We start from the raw sequence: 21,864 nt of genomic DNA, 5'->3' as shown, positions 1-21,864 counted from the left end.
CCTGGGCTCTGACCCGCAGAAGGACGGGGGCCGAGGCAGCAGCACCGCAGGGAAATGGGAGCGGAGGGGAGGAGAACTGAAGAATCCTGAGCTGACCGGGACCCCACGGCGGGAGAAGCAGCGGGCGCCGCGCTTGCCCTGTGCGGGTTGAGAAGGGGTTTCCGGGACGGCGCGCGCGGCCGGCGGGGCGGGGCCCAGGGGCAAGCACCGCCTACGTCGGGCTGCGTGACAATGGGGCGGGCGGCGGCACGCGGCTGCGGAGGTTGGGGGACTCAGGGTGGGTGGAGCCGCCGCTGCCTCTACCGCCGCAGCCCCCTTCGGGATTTGAAAGATTAAAAACTCCGGGTGGAGAGGGCCGCGACGTTGAATGTGTGGCGGAAGCGTTGGGGACCACGGCTCGGCGCCGAGCCGGGCGGCCGGCGGCGTCTCCACAGCATGAATTACCCGGGCCATGGGTCTCCGCGGAGCTCCGAGCGTAACGGCGGCCGGGGCGGCGACGGCGCCGCCTGGGAGCTGGGCTCGGACACGGAACCCGCGTTCGGGGGCAGCGTCTGCCGCTTCGACCACCTGCCAGTCGGGGACCCTGGCGATGACGAGGTGCCCCTGGCCCTGCTGCGCGGGGAGCCCGGGCTGCACTTGGCGCCGGGCGCGGAGGACCACAACCATCACCTGGCGCTGGACCCCTGCCTCAGTGACGATAACTATGACTTCAGCTCGGCCGAGTCGGGCTCCTCGCTGCGCTACTACAGCGAGGGCGAGAGTGGAGGCGGCGGCAGCTCCTCGTCGCTGCACCCGCCTCAGCAGCCGCTGGTCCCGTCGAACTCGGGGGGCGGCGGGGCGGCTGGAGGAGGCCCCGGTGAGAGGAAGCGCACCCGGCCCGGCGGCGCGGCCGCCCGGCACAGATACGAGGTGGTGACGGAGCTGGGCCCGGAGGAGGTGCGCTGGTTCTACAAGGAGGACAAGAAGACCTGGAAGCCCTTCATCGGCTACGACTCGCTCCGCATCGAGCTTGCCTTCCGAACGCTGCTGCAGGCCACGGGGGCCCGAGCCCGGGCCCAAGACCCGGACGGCGACCATGTGTGCGGCCCGGCCTCACCCGCGGGTCCGGCCTCCAGCTCCGTGGAGGACGAAGACGAGGACCGCGTCTGCGGCTTCTGCCCGCGCATTGCGGGGCACGGGCGCGAGATGGAGGAGCTGGTGAACATCGAGCGGGTGTGTGTGCGGGGCGGCCTCTACGAGGTGGATGTGACCCAAGGAGAATGCTACCCGGTGTACTGGAACCGTGAGTAGCCGGCCGGGGGAGGGAGCGGGACGGGCTGCCTCTGCAGGGGCCGACACGCACCCGGGTGGGTTTGGAACTTAACTGCGGGGAGAGCGAGGCGCGTGAGGCCTGGCGATTGGTCCGAACAGGATGGAGACCGTGCAGGCAAGCGCCGGCAGGTGAAGGGTAAAGCGAGCAGATGGCAAAAGCCCAGTCGCCTGGGGTCAGGAGGAGAGGATACTGCCGAGGTAGCGCCTCCTGGGTAAGCCGGGTGCTGCAGCCATCCCCTGGAGGTGATCCAGGAATGGATGGCCAACCCGAGAGGTTTAATTTCGTGATTCCTACCTGAGCTTTGTCCATCCAGGGATCTGATTCGGTCTCGTTTACCCTGCACTGCTTATGATTTAAATACCGGTTTGGCTTCTGGACTGGAAATGTTTGAGAGAATCTGAATAACGGTTCCGTTATGGATTTGGGAAAGAAAATCAATCCCTGGCGGGAAGGGAAGGGATAGAGGTTGTTCTCACCGGTACGTTCAGGAGAGGTGGGAAAGCACTGCTCGAAGCAGTTGTGACAAGTGCGTCCGCTCACACTCTATGTGGAATACTCATATTTCTCTCCCAGGTCCTTGCTTACGTATTTTCATTTTTGCCTCTTAACCTTGAAAAGTTACAAGGCTTGGGCCTTGGTTTTTCTCATCTGTAAAATAGGGATAATTGTATCTGTGTCGTAGGGTTGTTACGGAAATTAAATGAGGTAATATGCTTAAGGGCCTGGGAACTGTGTTTGGCACACATGTGACTAGTAAGTCCTTATTCCTTAGATAACAATGCAGTTAGGTTTGCAATTAGATTAAGGAGGAAGACGGTCAGAAATATCCGCCATTGCATGTAACATGTTTTATATGTAAAATAAATATTCGATGGTACATAAGCTATTGGCGCCCAGTAATTTGTAATATATAGCTGTAATTTTTATGGGCCCAGTGCCCTAGGTCAGATGTCTTCCTTCACTGTCACTAGCCTTAGGTCTTCCATACACCTTATAACATTCTGCCTTGTATTAATTACATGTATTGATGACTTAGCTTCTTTTCTGTATGTTTAGCATCTAATGGGGAAAATCCATCATCTTTATCTTCATGTTCTCATTGAGCCTAGTGCAGAAAATTTTTTAAAAACAGATATTGAATTGTATATTGTGATTCTAATGTTAAAATATTCACATGTTAAGCATGAGTCACTAAGACAGCAATTACAACACGTATCAAATCACCAAATAAAACAAGCATAGCAGGAAATTCAGTTTCTTACGTCCCTTTGATGACATTGAAGGCATTTGTTACCACTTTCATAAAGCCAGATTCATCTAGGACCCACCATGTCACTCACTCACTTCTTTTGATTATAAGCTCACAGAGGACAAGATATGCTTGCATTCACTCATTCGTTCATCTTTTTCCTTTTTACCAGTATTTGTGCACCACACAGTACTCTTGTGAAGGCAATAGGAAAGGTGGAAGAAAGGACAGTCCTTACCTTTGAGGAGCTTCCCACTAAGTCTTTTTCTTCAAATGACCTAGACATCATGATAGATTTTTATCTTTTGAAGACAGAAGGACAAGGACTTATTGGAGTCAGAAAGTGGGATAAATGCAGGGCATTCTTGGAGAGGGGGCTGGAAACCAAGAGATGAATCTTACCCTTTTAGGTCAACTCAAGTATAGTTACCAAGAATACTGTGTGCTCTTTTGATTTATGATAAGATTGTTAATGCTTGCATAGTGCTTGACTGTCTACAAAGCGACTTTTCGCATTCATTATTTCATAGTGATAGCAAATGAGTGCTAATGTTCTTTATATGAAGAAGCAGAGTTCAGCGAAGTTAATGAACTTGTCCAAGGTCACCCAGCTGGAACGTGGTAAAACAGAAAGGCATTCCAGCTAGATGGGATAACATGTGCAGTGATACAGAAGCATGAAACTGCATGGCATTTTGAAGAAACTAGGCCTGTACCTGCAGGGGTCAAAACACAGAGCCTAGCTTTGGAATTTGACCACCACAGAGATAGAGGTGTTTGATCAGAGACCAGAGTTTGTGAAGGAAGCCCCTGCCTTGTGAGTGCTACGTTTAGGAGAGTAGCTAGAAAAGGAGGAGGGCGGATTTGCAGTGCTCAGGAATTTGGACTTTACCCTGTTGAGCGTCAGGGAACCAAACCCTTGAAGGCTGTCTATTTCTTAAGTGACTAGGGACCACATAAAGGCTGAATTGGACAGGTAGAGAAGATCATTAGAATGCTAGTGTCATAAATCGAGCAACAGTAAGGGCCTACAAAAATTAACCTGAAAGGAAAAGTGGTCTTAGTCCTCTCAAATCATCTTTCCTAGATCAGATCACCAGTAGACTAGTTATAGCTTATAAATTAATTTTTGTTTGGCATAACAGCAACACTTATTTTGACTCAATTTTTGCATTTTCTAGATAGCTTTCTGCAAGATACAATCCAGTATGTGTCCCAAGGCTTAATATTATTTACGACGAAAATGCAATAGTGCTTTTTGTCCATGATTTACTACTTCTCACAAAATCCCATGTAACTTCCTTCTAATTGGTTTTTCAGGTCTCGGTGTATTATTATATAAGTTTCCACACTGTCTAAGGAGAGTTCAATCCCAGTATGATTTCTTCAGCCTTTTCAAATGGAAAAATTTATAAATTTTGCAGCTTTTGACCTTTCTCTTATTTTACTTTTTAAACCTTTCTGGGAATTTTCTGACTACTGATAAAAAGTTTTAAAAAGTCCAGTAAGTTCCTACATACCATGGTGATAGGATTCCAGTGACTTTTGTGACCTAATTGAGTCACTTTATCTGGGTATTGAAGCCAATAAGTTAGCTATAAAGAAAGCTGTTAATTTATTTTCACTCTTCCTTTCTAATAGATAAAATTTGAACCAATTTGGAGTACGTGAATTGGAAGGGGAATAGAAGTTTTGTCTACAATAGCTTAGAAGCCCATATTATTACATGCGAAAAGAAGTATTACTTATAGGAAGCTTATTTTTGTTTTATTGACTGTTTAGATGTTTTTCTGACTGCATGTGGACCTTTTAGATAAAAATTGATCATTGCTGAGTAATGGCTGAGTAAACTCCCTCACTCCCCATGTTTTAACTAAGCTCTTTGTAGCCTCTTTATAGGCTTGTTTTGAGAATTATTATAACATGCTTAGAACAATGGTGGCGCAAGCACTAGGTGTTAACTGTATCTGTGTGGATCTAAGAAAGCAATATTGGAGAAGGCAGTGGCACCCCACTCCAGTACTCTTGCCTGGAAAATCCCATGGAGGGAGGAGCCTAGTACGCTGCAGTCCATGGGGTCGCTAAGAGACACGACTGAGCGACTTCACTTTCACTTTTCACTTTCATGCATTGGAGAAGGAAATGGCAACCCACTCCAGTGTTCTTGCCTGGAGAATCCCAGGGATGGGGGAGCCTGGTGGGCTGCCGTCTCTGGGGTCGCACAGAGTCGGACACGACTGAAGTGACTTAGCAAGAAAGCAATATACCTTACTTGTAGAAACTTTTGGTTAGTAAGACTGGGTATTCAAATTGTTAAGTTTGTTTTCACTGGTCTTTACCTCATCACAGGTGAAAAATTTTTTTAATTTAAAAATCATTTATTGTTAATCAGCTACTGCAATACAAAATAAAAAGTTTAAAGAAAAAAAGGAAAAAAATCTTTTGAATTCTGATCTTCAGATTATCTGGAAAAAGAAAGATGTAAGTTGCTATGAACCTGGCATCTCAATTAAATTCTGATTATTTTTTAATTTTTATTGGAGTATAATTGCTTTAGCGTGTTATGTTAGTTTCTACTGCACAGCAAAGTGAGTCAGCTGTACATATATGTATATGTATATCCTATAAATGTGTGTCAGGAATAATAGCAGGAAAGTGGCCAAAGCATTTAGTAGTAGTTATGGGAAGGCATTTAGAACATCATAGAGATTTTTGATGAGTTAAGAATAGTTTTAAAGCAATTCTGGTAGCAGTGATGTGTGCAGCATGCACTAGGGAATATATATTACTAATTTCCATTCACTAACTAAAGTTATTTTAATTGACCAAATGTTTTTATGAATGTGTAGTTTCCAGAAACAGTTATTAATTATAAGCCACAGCTTCCCTTACCCCACCCTCCCCTCTTTTTCTGTACTTATAAGACCTACATGCATTATTATCCTAAACCATTTGTAGTTTCAGATACTTCAGAAATTAATCGGTCTTTATGATACATTGAAGAGAAAATATTATTATCCCAATAAAAAGGTAGAAAAATTAGGGCTTTTTCTGCAAGTACCCAAATTATATGGTGTTTATTAATTTGGCACAGCTGTAACCGTCTTTTAGGTCTTTTTTATTTAAGGGTTAATAACCTTGATAAGTAATAATCCTTTATGAAGCACACGGCATCATGAGAAAGTAAAGAGAGTCCAAGCTGTTAGAAGGTAATCTTTCTTGATCAGTTTCTGCCTCCAGTAAAGCAGAACTATAGGGACTAGACACGCCTGACTCTGAAAAACTATCAGAGAATTGCATTATCTCCCACTCGTTCAGCCTGGAAAGCAGCCTTGGGTATCATTGGAATTCTATTTGTTCAGGTTTTTAGAACCCTGGCAGAAGTCTTCTGAGAGCTCCATTCCAGATTAAGCCTGCTTTAGACCATTTTTCAATGACCTACTGAAACAGCACAAAGATAATGAATGAATAGTGGGTGACTTGTACGGAGGGCAGGACTTGGCACTACCCGATGGAGGCATTCAGGACTTTTCTTTCCCTTTGCACTATGCCATTAGTTTAAAAACTGATATCAGCTATTGATCCACCTTGTTTGTGTACAGCTCAAATGTGATATTACATGTTCTGCAAGTTACTTTATATAAATGTTCAGAGTGATTAGTATGTTTTTCTTTCTTCCATCTGTCATCACCGTCTTCTCTTCTTTCTTCCTTTACTATTTTGCCCTTGAAAAGACTTTTTGTACTCTTTGTTCTCCCAAATTATATCTTCCCTAGTGGCTCAAACAGTAAAGACTCTGCCTGTGATTCAGGAGATGCAGGTTCAATCCCTGGGTTAGGAAGATCCCCTGGAGAAGGACATGGCAGCCCTCTCCAGTATTCTTGCCTGGAGAATCCCATGGACAGAAGAGCCTGGTGGGCTACAATCCGTGGGGTCCCAAATCTCTTCCAAATTGTATTTCCTGGGTCTTTTATCCTCACATCACACCCTCTAATTTCTGTTTTGCTAAGATCTTTGATGTCTGAAACCCTAGGGCTGATTCTTTTCTGTAGAGAACAAGGAAAAGCTGGATATGCTGTGGTGATCGTGAAATCCTCTGAGAATTACGGTCACTGGGTGAGAAGAGCAGGGGCATTAAAAGGAGAGAGGGAAATGCAGCCTGTGTTCACAGGAAGCCTAAGATGAAGATTACTGGCAGAAGAGATGCGGAGGGCAGGCAGTTCCAGAACCCCTGATTGTTGGGGAATCTGATCCAAGACCTTTATCTTTTCATGAGTCTGATGAAATTTAAACTGTGCCCTTTATCAAGAAGAACTTCAACACTGACGAAAGGTATAGATACAGTCTCTTCTTTTTTTGCCACAATATATTCCTAAAAGCTCAGTTAAAAAGTAAAACAGAGAAAAACATTTTTATAGCCACTGTATATAACCTACAATTCTACTTTTTGAGTTTGCCTTGGTAAAGGGAGATTGTGCTTAAAAAAAGATGTTGAATCACTGACAGAAGAGTGGATTAATGGGATGAAAAGCATAATGCAGATACTTTTTTATATCCCTGATTTAGGGGACAGGTGAAATTCAAAGTGGTGAAAAGTAGAAATTGCTTGTGCCAGAGAACTAAGGGAAGTTGGTAGAAATATTGATACAGGCATATAAAATTCTATATTGTTGTATTCTATATTCTGTATTGCTTTCTAATTTTGCCAGATTACCATACATAAGAATAAACTATACAATCATTAATATTTGTTCTAAACACTTGTTACATTTAGCTATATAGGTAATCTTTATATTTATTACACTTGTATAGTCAAATAAACTCTCTTGACTGACTATTGGAGGCAAGGCTGGCCTTTGGAAATTATAATGTTAGTAGTATTTCTGTACCCCAGGACCTCAGATATCTGGACTCTAAGAAATATAAATTCCATCTGAATAGATGGCTTTTCCAAATAGCCATCTATTGAGAGTTAAGCTTTTATTTGCAAAAGTATAATTTTAACTGTGTGAATGGAAAACTCTAATATTACTCTTCCCTCTTTGGCTACTTCTTAGAGAACCATCATTCTGAACATTGATGCAGATAGTCCTTGGGAAACATGATACAGAACAAAGAACTGGATGAACTGTGCTAAAACATAAGATTCTAAATCACATGTCATAGAAGGAGCTGCAAAAATAACTTTAGGTGAAGTACAAGGAACAGAGTTGAAATTACTTCTGAGCCTTGATATACATAGATAAATGCAATCTCGCATTGTATTTTACTACTTACTACAGATGATCAACTTTCAGTTAATATTTTAGACACGAGTGCATTATTTTCTTCTTATTCTATAGAATTGCTAATAGGCAGGCCCCTCAGGTGTATCTCATTTCTACCTGATTCACCTAGGATAGATCGTCAGGAAAGTTTGCATTTTAACAACCAACACATTTTAATGTTAAGTACCCCCTGGTGGCTCAGATGGTAAAGAATCTGCCTACAGTGCGGGAGATCCCTGGTTCGATCCCTATGCTGGGAAGATCCCCTGGAGAAGAGAATGGCAACCCACTCCAATATTCTTGCCTGGAGAATCCCATGGACAGAGGAGCCTGGTGGGCTACAGTCCATAGGGTCAAAAAGAGTTGGACACGACTGAGCAACTAACACACACAAACCATTTATTCCACTGAACTCTGGGAGTTGGTGATGGACCAGGAGGCCTGGCGTGCTGCAGTCCATGGGGTTGCAAAGAGTCAGACACGACAGAGCAACTGAACTATTAAACTTTACTGTTATACTAATTAAGACATAAGAAATATATTCTTTAAAACCCCTATGGCCTTGTTTCTTAAAAGAAGCAAATAGTATTTAAGGTATAATTATATTGTCCAGAGTTTCTTACCCCTGTGAAATGGATTTAAACTCAGTGAGTCATAAATATTAACAGTAGCTTTTGCCTAAATTAAATTAGTATTCTTAATGTAATTGTTACTTTCAGGTGGGATCCCCAATGTGTTTTGAGGTTTTAGGTATTTCTTTCATAAGGTAGAATTTTTTATGATTGCTCGCAACTAATGAAATTTTGGAGTTGCAACATTTGTAGCCAAGCTAATGATGATTAGGACAGTGACTGTTTAGTCACCTTTGTCCTACAGTATTCCTCTAGAACATAGTTCCTGTCTAGTGAATGAGCAAGTGTTCAAGTATTAGAATGGAAGGCAGCGTCTTGTTATTTAGTTCTTAATTTACTACTTTTCATTCTATTTACCAATTAAACATAATTAGTTTCATACATAATGTTTTTACTCTGTCACCCATGTTTTGAGAAAGTTTGTTAACTTTAATATTGATTTTAATGTGAATTATCTCATATATGTACAAAAGTCTAGATTACATAACCAACAATTAGTATTCTCCCTTGCTTAGCTTATTAAACATTACAGGTATAATCAAAATCTCGTCTGTGACATCTCCCATTCCCTTTTCTTCAGTCCAAAAATAATCCCTCTCCCAAATTTGTGGTTTATTCTCTATGAAACATCAGAAATAGCAGGTGCAGGTAGCAGCCACTGTCCCTAGGACTGAGATAGAGCACCCAAGGAAAAGGCCGTTACCGCTCAGTGCTGAGATTCTGACCCAGAGAGTGTGGCAGCGGTCTCATGTGCTGCCCCTCTGGGACTGCTGGAGATCACCAGTGCTGGGGGAAGGCTTCCTTTGGAACTCGCCACAGGCTGCCTGCAGGGGTGTAGGAGAAGTAGTTCAAGGGAGGTGCCTGGCAGGTGATATTCCACCGTGAAACTACCTGGAGAGTTGTGGTCCTGGCTGAAGCTGACCGTGGGAAGGTGCCACTGCTGTTAGCACCTGGGCGCTGCTAAAAAATACAGTCCACACACTGTAAGAATTCAGAAGGTGAGCACACTGAAACCAGAGAGAAACCCCTTCCTTTTCTGTTACAAAGGACAGTTTGGTAGAAGTAGTTCATCAATATGTTAGCCATATAATGGTTTAAGTGGGCCTCTGTGGGGTTGATCTGAGACCCTAGCCATCATTTACAGCATTAATTCTATGAAAAGTATATTCAGAGTGTATGGTACTGGATAGTAGGTTTACAACAAGCCATACTAAATGACAACATATTTTTCTTAATCTTCCACCTCTTCGTTTTCTAGCCTCGTCTCTCATATCTCCTTCACTTTTCCTTGTGTCTTCTACTTTTCTTATATCTCTTGTCCTTGCTTATCTCTTTTCCCACTGAATAGCAGCACTCTGCCATTCCTATTTTCCCTTACTCTGTGACCTCCTTCCTCTTTAAGTTCTGTGTGGTCAAATTTTCCCTGGAAGTTTCTAGAGTCATGAATTATAGGCATGCTTTGGACCCTAAGTGGGTAAAGCTGTAAGGACATAGCTAAGCTGGAGGAAAAGTGCCAAGACTTTCTGTCTGTGCATATCATACATTGAGGAGTACAATACGGGTTGAAATAGTTCTTGAAAATAGTCCTTTAGGAATCTTATAATTGTTCCGTCTGCCTTCTGGTATAAGTGTAGCTTTTTAATACATAAAATGTTTATTGCCAGAATTCCTCTACCCACACATAAGAGAGTCACTCAGGCTTAATGAAGTGTTCATAGTGGAAAATGTGCCTTGCAATTGTTTTCTTGTCAAGGAAGACCCACATTTTTTCTTTTGGGTCCAGTAAAGACCTGCCTTTTATCATGATTACCTAAGAGTTATAATTACCTGGTTGTTTTCTTCCAGGCAAGTGGTCATGATAAGTACTAATCTTTATATTAAGTTTAAATTGACTCTTGATAAGTGTTGTTATAAATGAAACATAATACCTTTGTTAATCTAGTTATAGCCTATTAGTCCATTAGCCCTTTGAAAAATTTGTCTCTGGTCCCTGGCTATGTATCTAGGTCTTTCTATTCCATTAACTACTAAGTGAAGTGACATTTTAAGTATATATCTATGCAAGTCCCTATCAGCATGAGGTTCTACTGCTTACGATTTTTAAAAGCCAGAATAACAGTGGCTTTAAACACAAAAGGGTCCGTTTCTCTAAAATAGAGGCTATACCTAAAAGAAGTATAGATACCTAGAGTTCAGAGCTATGTGGCAGCTCCACTGTAATGGGGAATGGAGGTCCCTTCTGCTCTTCAGCTTTTCATTTGTGACTTGATCTAAGAGAGCTTCAGAAGCTCAAGACATAGGAAGCAGAAAAGATAAGAGGGGAAGGTCAAAGAGCTATACCACCAGTAAACTCTGCTGTATCCTATCACCCAGATTCAATCACATGACCAAACCCAGTTGCCCAAGAAAACTAGAAATAGTCTTTTTATTGAGCATACTACTGCCCTGGATAAATTGGTGTTCTGCTACAAGAAAGAGAGCGAGAATAGATATAGGATAGGCATCTAGCAGTTTCTTCCAAAATATGTGATTTTTTTTTTTTTTTTTTTTTGCTGAATATATAAAGATTCTCCTGAGAATAAAAGAGATTATAAGGAATCAGTTCATGTAATTAGGGAAGTTGGCAAGTCTAGAATCTGCAGAGATGTCCCAATTCAAATCCATAGGCCAACTGGCCACTGTTAAAACCAGGAAGAGCCAGTATCCCTGTTCAAAGATCACCAAAAAGAAGAACTTAATATTCCAGCTTGGTGGCTGTCAGATAGAATTCCTTCTTATTTGAGGGAGGGTGAGCCTTTTGTTCTAGTCAGGCCTTCAATTGACTGGATGAGGCTGCCTACCCGCATTATGAAGGTCAGTCTCCTTTCCTCAAGTCTATGGATTTAAATGTTAATCTCACCCAAAAACATCCTCATGTTGACATGTACACACTGCTGTATTTAAGATAGATAACCAGCAAGGACCTACTGAATAGCACAGGGAAATCTCAATATTCTGTAATAACCTAAATGGGAAAGGAGTTTATAAAAGAATAGATAGATGTGTACGTATAACTGATTCACTTTGTTGTACACCTGAAACTATCACAACATTGCTAACAAACTGTACTCAAATATGAAATATAAATAAATAAGAACGAAAACACCTTCACAGAAACACCCAGAACATTTGACCAAATATCTGGGTACCTTTTGGCCCAGTCACGTTGATGCCTAAGATTAACCACACCAGGACTTTCCTAGTGGTCCAGTGGTTAAGACTCCTCCTGTCAGTATGGGGGACAGGTTCAATCCCTGGTCCGGGGAGATTCCACATGATACGGGGCGACTATGCCCATATGCCACAACTACTGAACTCAAACTGTAGAGCTTGCGTGTTTGCAACTACTGAGCCTAAGTGCCCTAGAGCCCATGCTCTGCAATAAGAAAAGCCAGTGCAATGAGAAGCCTGAACACCACAACTCGGGGAGCTAGCCCCTGCTTGCTGCAACTAGAGAAAGCCCATACACAGCAACAAAGACCCAGCACAGCCAAAAATAAATATAAATAAGTAAATTTTTTTTTAAATTTAAAAAGATTAATCACACTGAATATAAAACTGTGCATGCTCAATCGTGTCCAACTCTGCAGCCCCATGGACTGTAGCCCGCCAGGCTCCTCTGTCCATGGAATTCCCAGGCAAGAATACTGAAGTGGGATTCCTACTCCAGGGGATCTTCCCAACCCAGGGATCGAACCCACATCTTTGCATCTGCTGCATTGGCAAGTGTATTCTTTACCACTAACACCATCTGGGAACCCCCGATATAAAACTAAAACCATGTATATATAGACATGCCAAACATTATCAGTTCATTTCAGTCACTCAGTTGTGTCCAACTCTTTGCGACCCCATGGACTGCAGCACACCAGGCTTCCCTGTCCATCACCAACTCCCGGAGCTTCCTCAAACTCATATCTATTGAGTCGATGATGCCATCCAACCATCTCATCCTCTGTCATCCCCTTCTCCTCCTATCTTCAATCTTTCCCAGCATCAGGGTCTTTTCCAGTGAGTCAGTTCTTTGTATCAGGTAGCCGAAGTGTTGGAGTTTCAGCTTAAGCATCAGTCCTTCCAATGAATATTCAAGACTGATTTCCTTCAAGATTGACTGATTTGATCTCCTTGCAGTCCAAGGGGCTCTCAAGAGTCTTCTCCAACACCACAGTTCAAAAGCATCAATTCTTCGGTGTTCAGCTCTCTTATAGACCAACTCTCACACCCATACATGACTACTGGAAAAACCATAGCTTTGACTATACAGACCTTTGTTGGCAAAGTATTGCCTCTGCTTTATAAATGCTGTCTAGATTGGTCATAGCTTTTCTTCCAAGGAGCAAACATCTTTTAATTTCATGGCTGCAGTCAACATCTGCAGTGATTTTGGAGCCCAAAAAAATAAAGTCTGTCATTGTTTCCATTGTTTCTTCATTTGTTTGCCATGAAGTGATGGGACCGGATGCCATGATCTTTATTTTTTGAATGTTGAGTTCTAAGCCAGCTTTTTCACTCTCCTCTTTCACTTTCATCAAGAGGCTCTTTAGTTCTTCTTCGTGTTCTGCCATAAGGGTGGTGTCATCTGCGTATCTGACGCCAAACATTATAGACATTTATAATGTAGAAGGAGAAAGTTCCTTATAGTCCTACTTCCCCAAGATACCTGTTAATAATAGCTTAGGGTATTTTTCTCCACTTATTTTCAGTACATTTACCAATGTATACTTTTATAAAACAGGATTATACTATTTATAACTGTATATGCACATGCACAAATATATATGCATGTAGTATTATGATTTAATTTTTCATTTAAATTTTAGACGTTATTCCATGTCTTCTGAATATTATTTCACTATGGATTATTATCCATTCATATTTTGATGTATTTAATGAATATTTTTAATACCTACTGAGCCAAGCATCATTTATATATTCAATCATCTGTTGGTAGAAATTATAGCTCATTTTGTTTGATTTTGTTTTCTATTATAAAATGAGATAAATGCCTTTGTAGTATATCTTTAGGCATTTTTGTAAGAGTTTCTATAAAGTGTATTTCTAGAATTGGTCTATAAAAGATACATGTGTTTTTAGGTTTTAAAAAGTACTGCTAGGCCAGAGTTTTTCAGTCTCAGCATTATTGACATTTTGGGCCAGATAACTCATTGTTGCACCTTAGGTTGGGGGTAGCTGTTCTCTTTACCAACATCCCCTGGCCTAGATACCAGTAGTACCACACCCCAAAACCTGATGAGTAAGGGGTGAATTTGAGGGTGACTTAGAAGATAAATAGTACTCATTGTGTGTCCAATCATAGTTGTAAGGCACATATAAAGAGGAAACATCCTGGATGATCCCAGATTTCTGTCTTGCTGCTGCTGCTGCTGCTAAGTCACTTCAGTCGTGTCCGACTCTGTGCGACCCCAGAGACAGCAGCTCACCAGGTGACCTGCTAAATACTGTCAGTACACCACTTGTCATGATACGGAATAGAGATGGAATAACAGATTTGTATTCTGTTTTGTTTCTTCCAGGAACTTCCTGTGTCCCATGGCTTTTTGTGATTCTGGTAGCTATTAATTGTTCTACTAGGAGTCGTTTGGAGAAGGCAATGGCACCCCACTCCAGTACTCTTGCCTGGAAAATCCCATGGACAGAGGAGCCTGGAAGGCTGCAGTCCATGGGGTCGCTGAGGGTCGGATACGACTGAGCAACTTCACTTTCACTTTTCACTTTCATGCATTGGAGAAGGCAATGGCAACCCACTCCAGTGTTCTTGCCTGGAGAATCCCAGGGACGGGGCAGCCTGGTGGGCTACCGTCTCTGGGGTCGCACAGAGTCGGACACGACTGAATCGACTTAGCAGCAGCAGGAGTCGTCTAATTGGCAGTTGAATGTTTGGGTTTAGAGTTTGAGACAGAGGCCTGAACCAAAAAGATGTAGTACTTGACCACATATTGGTGGAATTTAAAGCTTAGGTGTAAAGCTCCTAAAATATCCATCCAGAAGAATAAATGCTTAGATTTATTAGGCTTAAGAGGAGAAAAGTTTGGGGATGTAGATGTGTGCTAAAATTTGTTTTACTCTTTTTGACTCTGCTTTTTAACTTCCATGTTTTTTATGGAGAAGCATGTTTGGCTCTGGTTTGTAAGTCTTATTATAGCCTAGCAGTGTAAAATTTCCGAAATTATTTCTTTTAAAATTACAGCTGAATAGACTGTATTTCTTATTTAGGGAGAGAGCTAAAAAGGGACTTCTCCTGTTTAAGAATATAGGTTGCATTGTATGGTAGAGAGTTTGAATGAACTTTGGAGTCAAACTTTGGTTGGAATCTTGGTTCTCATAATACTTAACAGTGTGCCTCTAAGCAAATTATTTAGGTTCACTGAGACTCATTTTACGCATTTGTAAAACTGGGGACATCATTGCTATCTTTAAGATTAAGTGAGATGAGCTTATGGATCTGGAGGATAATGGAAGCTATCCAAATGTTAATCTCCACACATTTTCCCCAAAAGCCACATACATTTAAACCATACATAGGTGACACATCCAACATTACTACAGGATGGACGATACCATAAATTTTAAGTTAGCTGTAATTAAAGAAACAGCAAGTTACAACAGCTCTTGTTACTGCTATAAACCTCTGAATCTGGAGAGTGCAGCAAGGAGAGGCTTAGTTCAGTTCAGTCTCTCTGTCATGCCCATCTTTTGCATTTGCTGCATTGGCAAGTGTATTCTTTACCACTAGCGCCATCTGGGAAGCCCCAATATAAAATTAAAACCATGTATATATATAGACATGCCAAACATTATCAGTTCAGTTCAGTCGCTCAGTCGTGTCTGACTCTTTCTGGCCCCATGGACTGCAACACGCCAGGCTTCCCTGTCCATCACCAGCTCCCAGAGCTTGCTCAAACTCAGGTCCATCGAGTCAGTGATGCCATCCAGCCATCTCATCCTCTGTCATCCCCTTCTCCTCCTGCCCTCAATCCTTCCCAGCATCAGGGTCTTCTCAAATGAGTCAGCTCTTCACATGAGGTGGCCAAAGTATTGGAGTTTCAGCTTCAACATCAGTCCTTCCAATGAACACCCAGGACTGATCGCCTTTAGGATAGACTGGTTGGATTTCCTTGCAGTCCAAGGGACTCTCAAGAGTCTTCTCCAACACCACAGTTCAAAAGCATCAATTCTTCTGCATTCAGCTTTCTTTATAGTTCAACTCTCATTTCCATACATGACTACTGGAAAAACCATAGCTTTGACTATACAGACCTTTGTTGGAAAAGTCTCTGCTTTTTAAGAGACAGTGAAAGAAGAGAGATCAGAGGTTAAAATGAAGCAGAAAACCACTCACAGAAAGAAAATGTCCCCCACACATCAAGCAAACTATGGCCATAGACTTGAAGCTTGGTAATTAATAACACTTAACTGTGAAGAAAGCTGAGCACCGCAGAATTGATGCTTTTGAACTGTGGTGTTGGAGAAGACTCTTGAGAGTCCCTTGGACTGCAAGGATATCCAACCAGTCCATTCTAAAGGAGGTCAGTCCTGGGTGTTCTTTGGAAGGAATGATGCTGAAGCTGAAACTCCAATACTTTGGCCATCTCGTACAAAGAGTTTATTCATGGGAAAAGACTCTGATGCTGGGAGGGATTGGGGGCAGGAGGAGAAGGGGACGACAGAGGATGAAATGGCTGAATGGCATCACCGACTTGATGGAAGTGAGTCTGAGTGAACTCCGGGAGTTGGTGATGGACAGGGAGGCCTGGTGTGCTGCAATTCATGGGGTCGCAAAGAGTCGGACACGACTGAGCGACTGAACTCAACTGAACTGTGAACTGAACTGTAGGGAGGGTGTGTGAAAGCGAGAGGGACAGAAATAGCAGCATCAGAGAAACATTGCAGGTGGGAGAGGAGAAAAGGATACTGCGCTTTGGAGCTGTGACAATAAGAGGAAAGAAGTAAGGAGAAAATGAAGGGTCCTGGAGAAATGAAAGAAAAACAAGAAACACCAGTCCAGTCTTCACTTAACCACTGCCACCCCTGCCACCACTATAGGAGCTGCTCTTAATAATGTGCAGCAGCAGACACTCTGAAACTAAGAAGTCTGTCCCTAAAATACTCACAAACAGAAATAAATGCCATACAAAGCTACTGCAAGAGGAATGCAGGAAGTGTGAATCAGTACATTTCCACTGATTATAGTTCTTCCCCAAAAAGCAAACACAAAACAAGAGAGACCGTACATGTAACACTCCAACCAAATGTTCTGAAATTTATGGGCATACTAATAGGGACATTAATGAAAGTTATGTTGATGTAAGGGGCACTGATAAAAGAAAGGAAAACAACCAAAAGAATGAAAATGAGATGAAAGAAGTGAAAAGCTTCAGAGAGAAAGTCCTTAAAATACAATATAGGCAAAGGAAGCCCCAATGTATTTATAACTAGATTGACTGCAGAAGAAATCAGTGGAACAGAACTAAATATTAAACTATAGTCCAAGGAAACTTTTAAGAAATAAGAGGAAAACTGAAATCTACAAATTAAAAGGACCCACCTTGGCAGATAGATCCAAAACAATGAACTTTGAGACATAGACTGTTAGACTTTAGAGACTAGAAAAACTGTTTTAGATTTTGAAGGTAAATTTTTTTCTGGACCCTAGGTGGGGGAAAAAAACTCATATTACTAATTTAAAAATTAGATTTGCATCTGACTTCTCTAGAAATGATATACAAAGGAAGGCTGCAGTGAAACAGCATTTTTTAAAACTCAAGGAAGCACAGTTCAAGCTTGCCAACCTGTCCTTCAAGTATCGAGGCTATAGAAAAACAATGAGAATCTAATAGATTATAGATCCAAGACTAAAACAGTGGTGGGGATATGGGTACAATTGTTATATGTAAGTGAGTCAGGAGACAAAGGAAAAATAGAATAAGATCATTCCCTATTGTAAATAGTAAGTGGGAATTTTGGATACCATTTAAAATGGACACACCGCATAGTAAAGGTTTGAGTAAACAAAAAAGGGATTTAGGACGCTCAAAAATGCATAAATAAACACATGAATGTGTAAAAGTCACCACTAGAACCAAAAATGCAAATATTCCTGAATACCAAAGGAAGACTTTTTTGAAAAGCAAAATCATCAACTGGAGAAAGAGTTGAAATAATAAAAATGGTGATTATAGACAAATATTTCAAACATACCAGTTATATCAATAAGCATAAGTGGGTTTAACTCACGTGTCAAAAGAAAAACACATCTAAAATAGTGAAAAAGGTTAAAAATAAAGAGATGTGCAAAAACATCACAGGAATATGGAAACAATAAGAAAGCAGTTGTAATCTTGATAGACAAAGTAGAATCTAGTAAAAAAAAAAATCAAACACAGCAGTGTGCTTTATGTTAAAACCCCATAATTCTCAATGAATTTATATTTTTGAATATCCACCAAATACAGCAAACACCTGACTATTGCAGAATTGCTACAGGAGAATAAAGGATAATGCAAGAAAAAATAGAAACACATAATATTTAGTACATGTACTAATGTACTCATGTACTTTTATACCAGTACATCAGTCTGGTATAAGTGATTCATGATCATCTAATAAATTTTCTGTTTCAAAGTAGAAATTGGCCATTGGTTTCTTTTAACGGGAATGGGAAATGATATTTAGAGATCACAATCTTCATATCAGAATTGCTCACTTAAACAGGGTTGGTCTTTCTTTTCTAAGTCTTTTCAGTACACAAAGCTTAGGATATATATGTATTTTTTTTTAAGAGAAAATATACATTGTTTCATGCTGACATTTTTAGTTGAAATTTAAAATACAGGTTTATTTCTTTCACTTTTATATTTGTATTTCTTTTTACTTTTGCTAGAAAATCTTAGTTTCTAATGATATTAACAAGATTAATTATTCATCTTAATACCTGCACTTTGAAATTAACAATACCAATATTACTACAATCATTAGCAATTAGTATAGCTACTGCAAAAGGTTTAAGATGTATTTGGAGTTCCTTCTGTCCATAGGGTTATATCCTAATATATATATACAAATTACTGTCTTTTGAATCCACTTGAAGTAATTTTTCTATGTGTAGTTAAACCACCAACTCTCTTTATTTTTAGGCTTTTGTTGTTTTGCTTTGCTTTTGGGTTTTTTTTATTAAGGAATTCAGGATAACTTAGATGACAGTCATGGTTTATAAATAACAACTAAAAGTATTAAGTTTTGGAGATAGTGTTTAATCAAAAAAGCGTTCAGTTTTTCAAAAAAAATTTTCTCAATTTTTTCCTGAAATGGGTGAGGAACTTATTGTAATTAACAGTTTCATTTGTTTCTGTATGCTCACTGTGAGCCCTTGATCTCTAAAGCAGCCCTAAAGAATGTACCACACTACTACAATATACTGTTTCTAAACTATTTGTGGGTATTTATCTCAGTATTTTCTAAGACATTCGAATTATCAATAGAGTCTTGCATGAAGTTTGTCAACCACTTGGCCTACTGATTTGGTTACTTGGGGCCTCAGTTATATAGATAACTGCTCCTCTCCCTTTCTAACATCAGGTAACTTTTATGTTTAATATTTAATACAAGTAAAATTATATGTTGTAAAAAAATTATATACTATGGCTTGAAATCTGAAATTTAAAACTTTAAATGATTCTATTGGGTCACAAAAGTCTGTTTTTGCCATAGCAGTAGCAAAATATAAACTTGTAGTTATTATGTCACTTCTTGGGAGGTTGGATCATAAAGCATAATTCTGTGGTTTCTCTTTTCAGAGTCTGATAAAATACCAGTAATGCGTGGACAGTGGTTTATTGATGGTACCTGGCAGCCACTAGAAGAAGAAGAAAGTAATTTAATTGAGCAAGAACATCTTAGCCGTTTTAGAGGACAGCAGATGCAGGAAAGTTTTGATATTGAAGTGTCGAAACCCATAGATGGAAAAGATGGTAAGACCAATTAATACATTTAATATGTTTTATAAACAAGTAAGTTATTGACAAAACTTAGAGTGGCTCCTAAGTTTGAAATAGTAATTCAGAAGTGTTAAAATGTATATGATTTCTGGTTATTTCAAACATTTGATTGTTATTTTAGAACAAAAATTGCTATAAATTTCTCAACTATTTCCATTTTACTTAACATGTACTTTCACTGATATGACACTAACATGATTTACCGTAAATGTACAAATTGTTGTAATATACTTTATGAATTAGTCCTTTTGAGTAGCTTTTTAGTTACGAAAGAAAATTGAACTTATAACAAAATCCCTTGTTATTCTACTGAAAGAGTACTTTTGCTAATATTTTAATGTTGGTTCTCCTGAAGTTTAAAAAAGCTTTAATTTCCTTTGTGTAAGTCCTGTCTAGCTGTCTTGATATTGATAACCATATCAATTTTTAATTTGAAACAATCTACTCCTTATATTTCCTTATTCAGCATTTGGATTTTCTTTTTTTTGACAATAGTTTAAAATACTTATATACTAGCCAAGATGATCATGTTTCATTATGTGTCTGATCTTGAGTAAAATTCAAAATGTGTGGTCAAGTTAAAAATACTTCTATTGTTCATTTACTGCAGGCAGTGGGATCAACTATTCTGGTGAGTATAACAGTATAGGTAGATTAGAATTTTTAGATTTCTCTTTGTTTAACTAAAAGTGTTTCTTCATCCATGTTTGCCTTTGTTTGGGAAGTTTCTTGGCAAGTCCTACTTAAGCGAGTAAATTAGACTATGAATTAGTGATTTTTCTCCCTCCCCTTGTAAAACATCTATAAAGCAGAAAAATTCAATTATTGATCAAGTAATTCACAGGATCCAGCTTGGAAGAAATGAATTATGTAGTTGGAAGTAATTGTTTATATAACATCAGTTCAGTTCAGTCACTCAGTCATGTCCAATTCTTTGCAACCCCGTGGATTGCAGCACGCCAGGCTTCCCTGTCTTTCACCATCTCCCAGAGCTTGCTCAAACTCATGTCCATTAACAATAAGCTTAAAATTGGGTGTTTTTTATATCTTTAAAACTCTACATAACTGAGGAAAATGCTGGCTTCTAAGTAAATCAGTGATTAAATCTAAGAAATGTTTATTATATGCCAGATACCATACTCTAGGAATTTTAAATATTTCATTTTCCTAATCCCTAGAGTCAAATATGTTCTTATTTCACTGTAAAATTCAAGCTCAAGGTTCTTAAATATCAGTATATAAGAACAGCTCAGTGTCTATAAGGCACAGCTGTGTCTACATTCCTGAAGACTGCCATAAAGACAATACTTTGATTAAAGCACAAATATCAAATTTTGTATATGTCTGATCTTTTATTGGTGACTGACATGTTTTAGAACTTCTCATCACCATTCTAAATAATCACAAAAACCTACTTCATAGTATTTGAAAGGCTGAACTTTTTTCATAATTTCATATCTATTGGAAAAGACTGAATTCTAGATTTTTTCCTTTCTATTAATTCTCCTTAAGTCTTCTCTCAAAAATGGCAATTCACCTTAACAACCCAGTTTATACTCCCAGATTCTTTACTATTAATGCATGGGAAAAACCCAAGAGCTTCAAGGGAGAAAAGGATGAGTATGAAAAATAAAAATGAGTATATTGTCCCCCTTTCTCATACTGCGTTCAAAGCATTTCTTTTCCACTTGCTAATTCGCCCTGTGGAAGTTAGTCATTAGCTCTGTTTCATCTCTAGATCCCATCTACTTGGAATCTGAAATGTTAAATGGAGCAGCATACTCAAATTTTCTTCAAAGTGCTCTAATTTTATGAGCCAGTCATTTAAGTCTGATAAAAGAACATGGTTTATTTGTATGAAAAAATTTTTCAGCATGTCTTTGGGCTTGTCAATCTAGGATATTACTGTATTTTTTGATAGCTTTAAAGATACAGATTGGGTGGTAAAATTCTAATTAGTAATAATAGAAAATTGTTAAAGTATAGAACACTTTGGTATTGTAATCTTTCAAATTGATGATCTTTTGAGGTTCATTAGAAGAAAAATTGATTTTTTTAATATATTGTGACATAAAACATCAGGATGTTTTATTATCAACAAAGTTCAATTCATTGTATGTACTGTTGTCATGAATTTCCAGCCATTTTGTTATTCAGTATTACACAGAACATACATTTATGTATTAAAATGTGACTTTTGACTTTGAAGATTATGGGAAGTTCTGTAGTACATTTGAAAATTATCACTGGTCTTGAGGAAAGAACATTTGCTGTCCAAAAAGCTAGGTTGTTGGAAAAATAACTCAAATTTGCAATACAAAAATAAAAAAGTATTATCTTTTGATTATTT

At 39.7% G+C, this 21,864-nt stretch overlaps 1 protein-coding gene across 6 annotated transcripts in view; it reads left to right on the top strand.

The window, feature by feature from the left end:
- The first annotated feature begins 243 nt into the window (after positions 1–243).
- DDHD1 (DDHD domain containing 1) overlaps positions 244–21,864 on the top strand; it is a 66,196-nt gene continuing 44,575 nt past the window's right edge. For 2 of the 6 annotated variants that reach the window (XM_061428913.1, XM_061428907.1), the window contains exons 1-2: positions 245–1,282; positions 19,314–19,487. In XM_061428913.1, coding sequence (XP_061284897.1) covers positions 436–1,282; positions 19,314–19,487 — 1,021 coding nt within the window. In that variant the 5' untranslated portion in view covers positions 245–435. Of the gene's footprint in view, positions 1,283–19,313; positions 19,488–21,864 lie in introns of all 6 variants that reach the window. The other 4 variants (XM_061428909.1, XM_061428908.1, XM_061428910.1 and 1 more) reach the window with 3 other exon arrangements.

The sequence above is a fragment of the Bos javanicus genome, chromosome 10 (genome assembly GCF_032452875.1).
Source record: "Bos javanicus breed banteng chromosome 10, ARS-OSU_banteng_1.0, whole genome shotgun sequence".
Classification (NCBI taxonomy): domain Eukaryota; kingdom Metazoa; phylum Chordata; class Mammalia; order Artiodactyla; family Bovidae; genus Bos; species Bos javanicus.
This window is presented reverse-complemented; position numbering and strand designations above follow the sequence as displayed.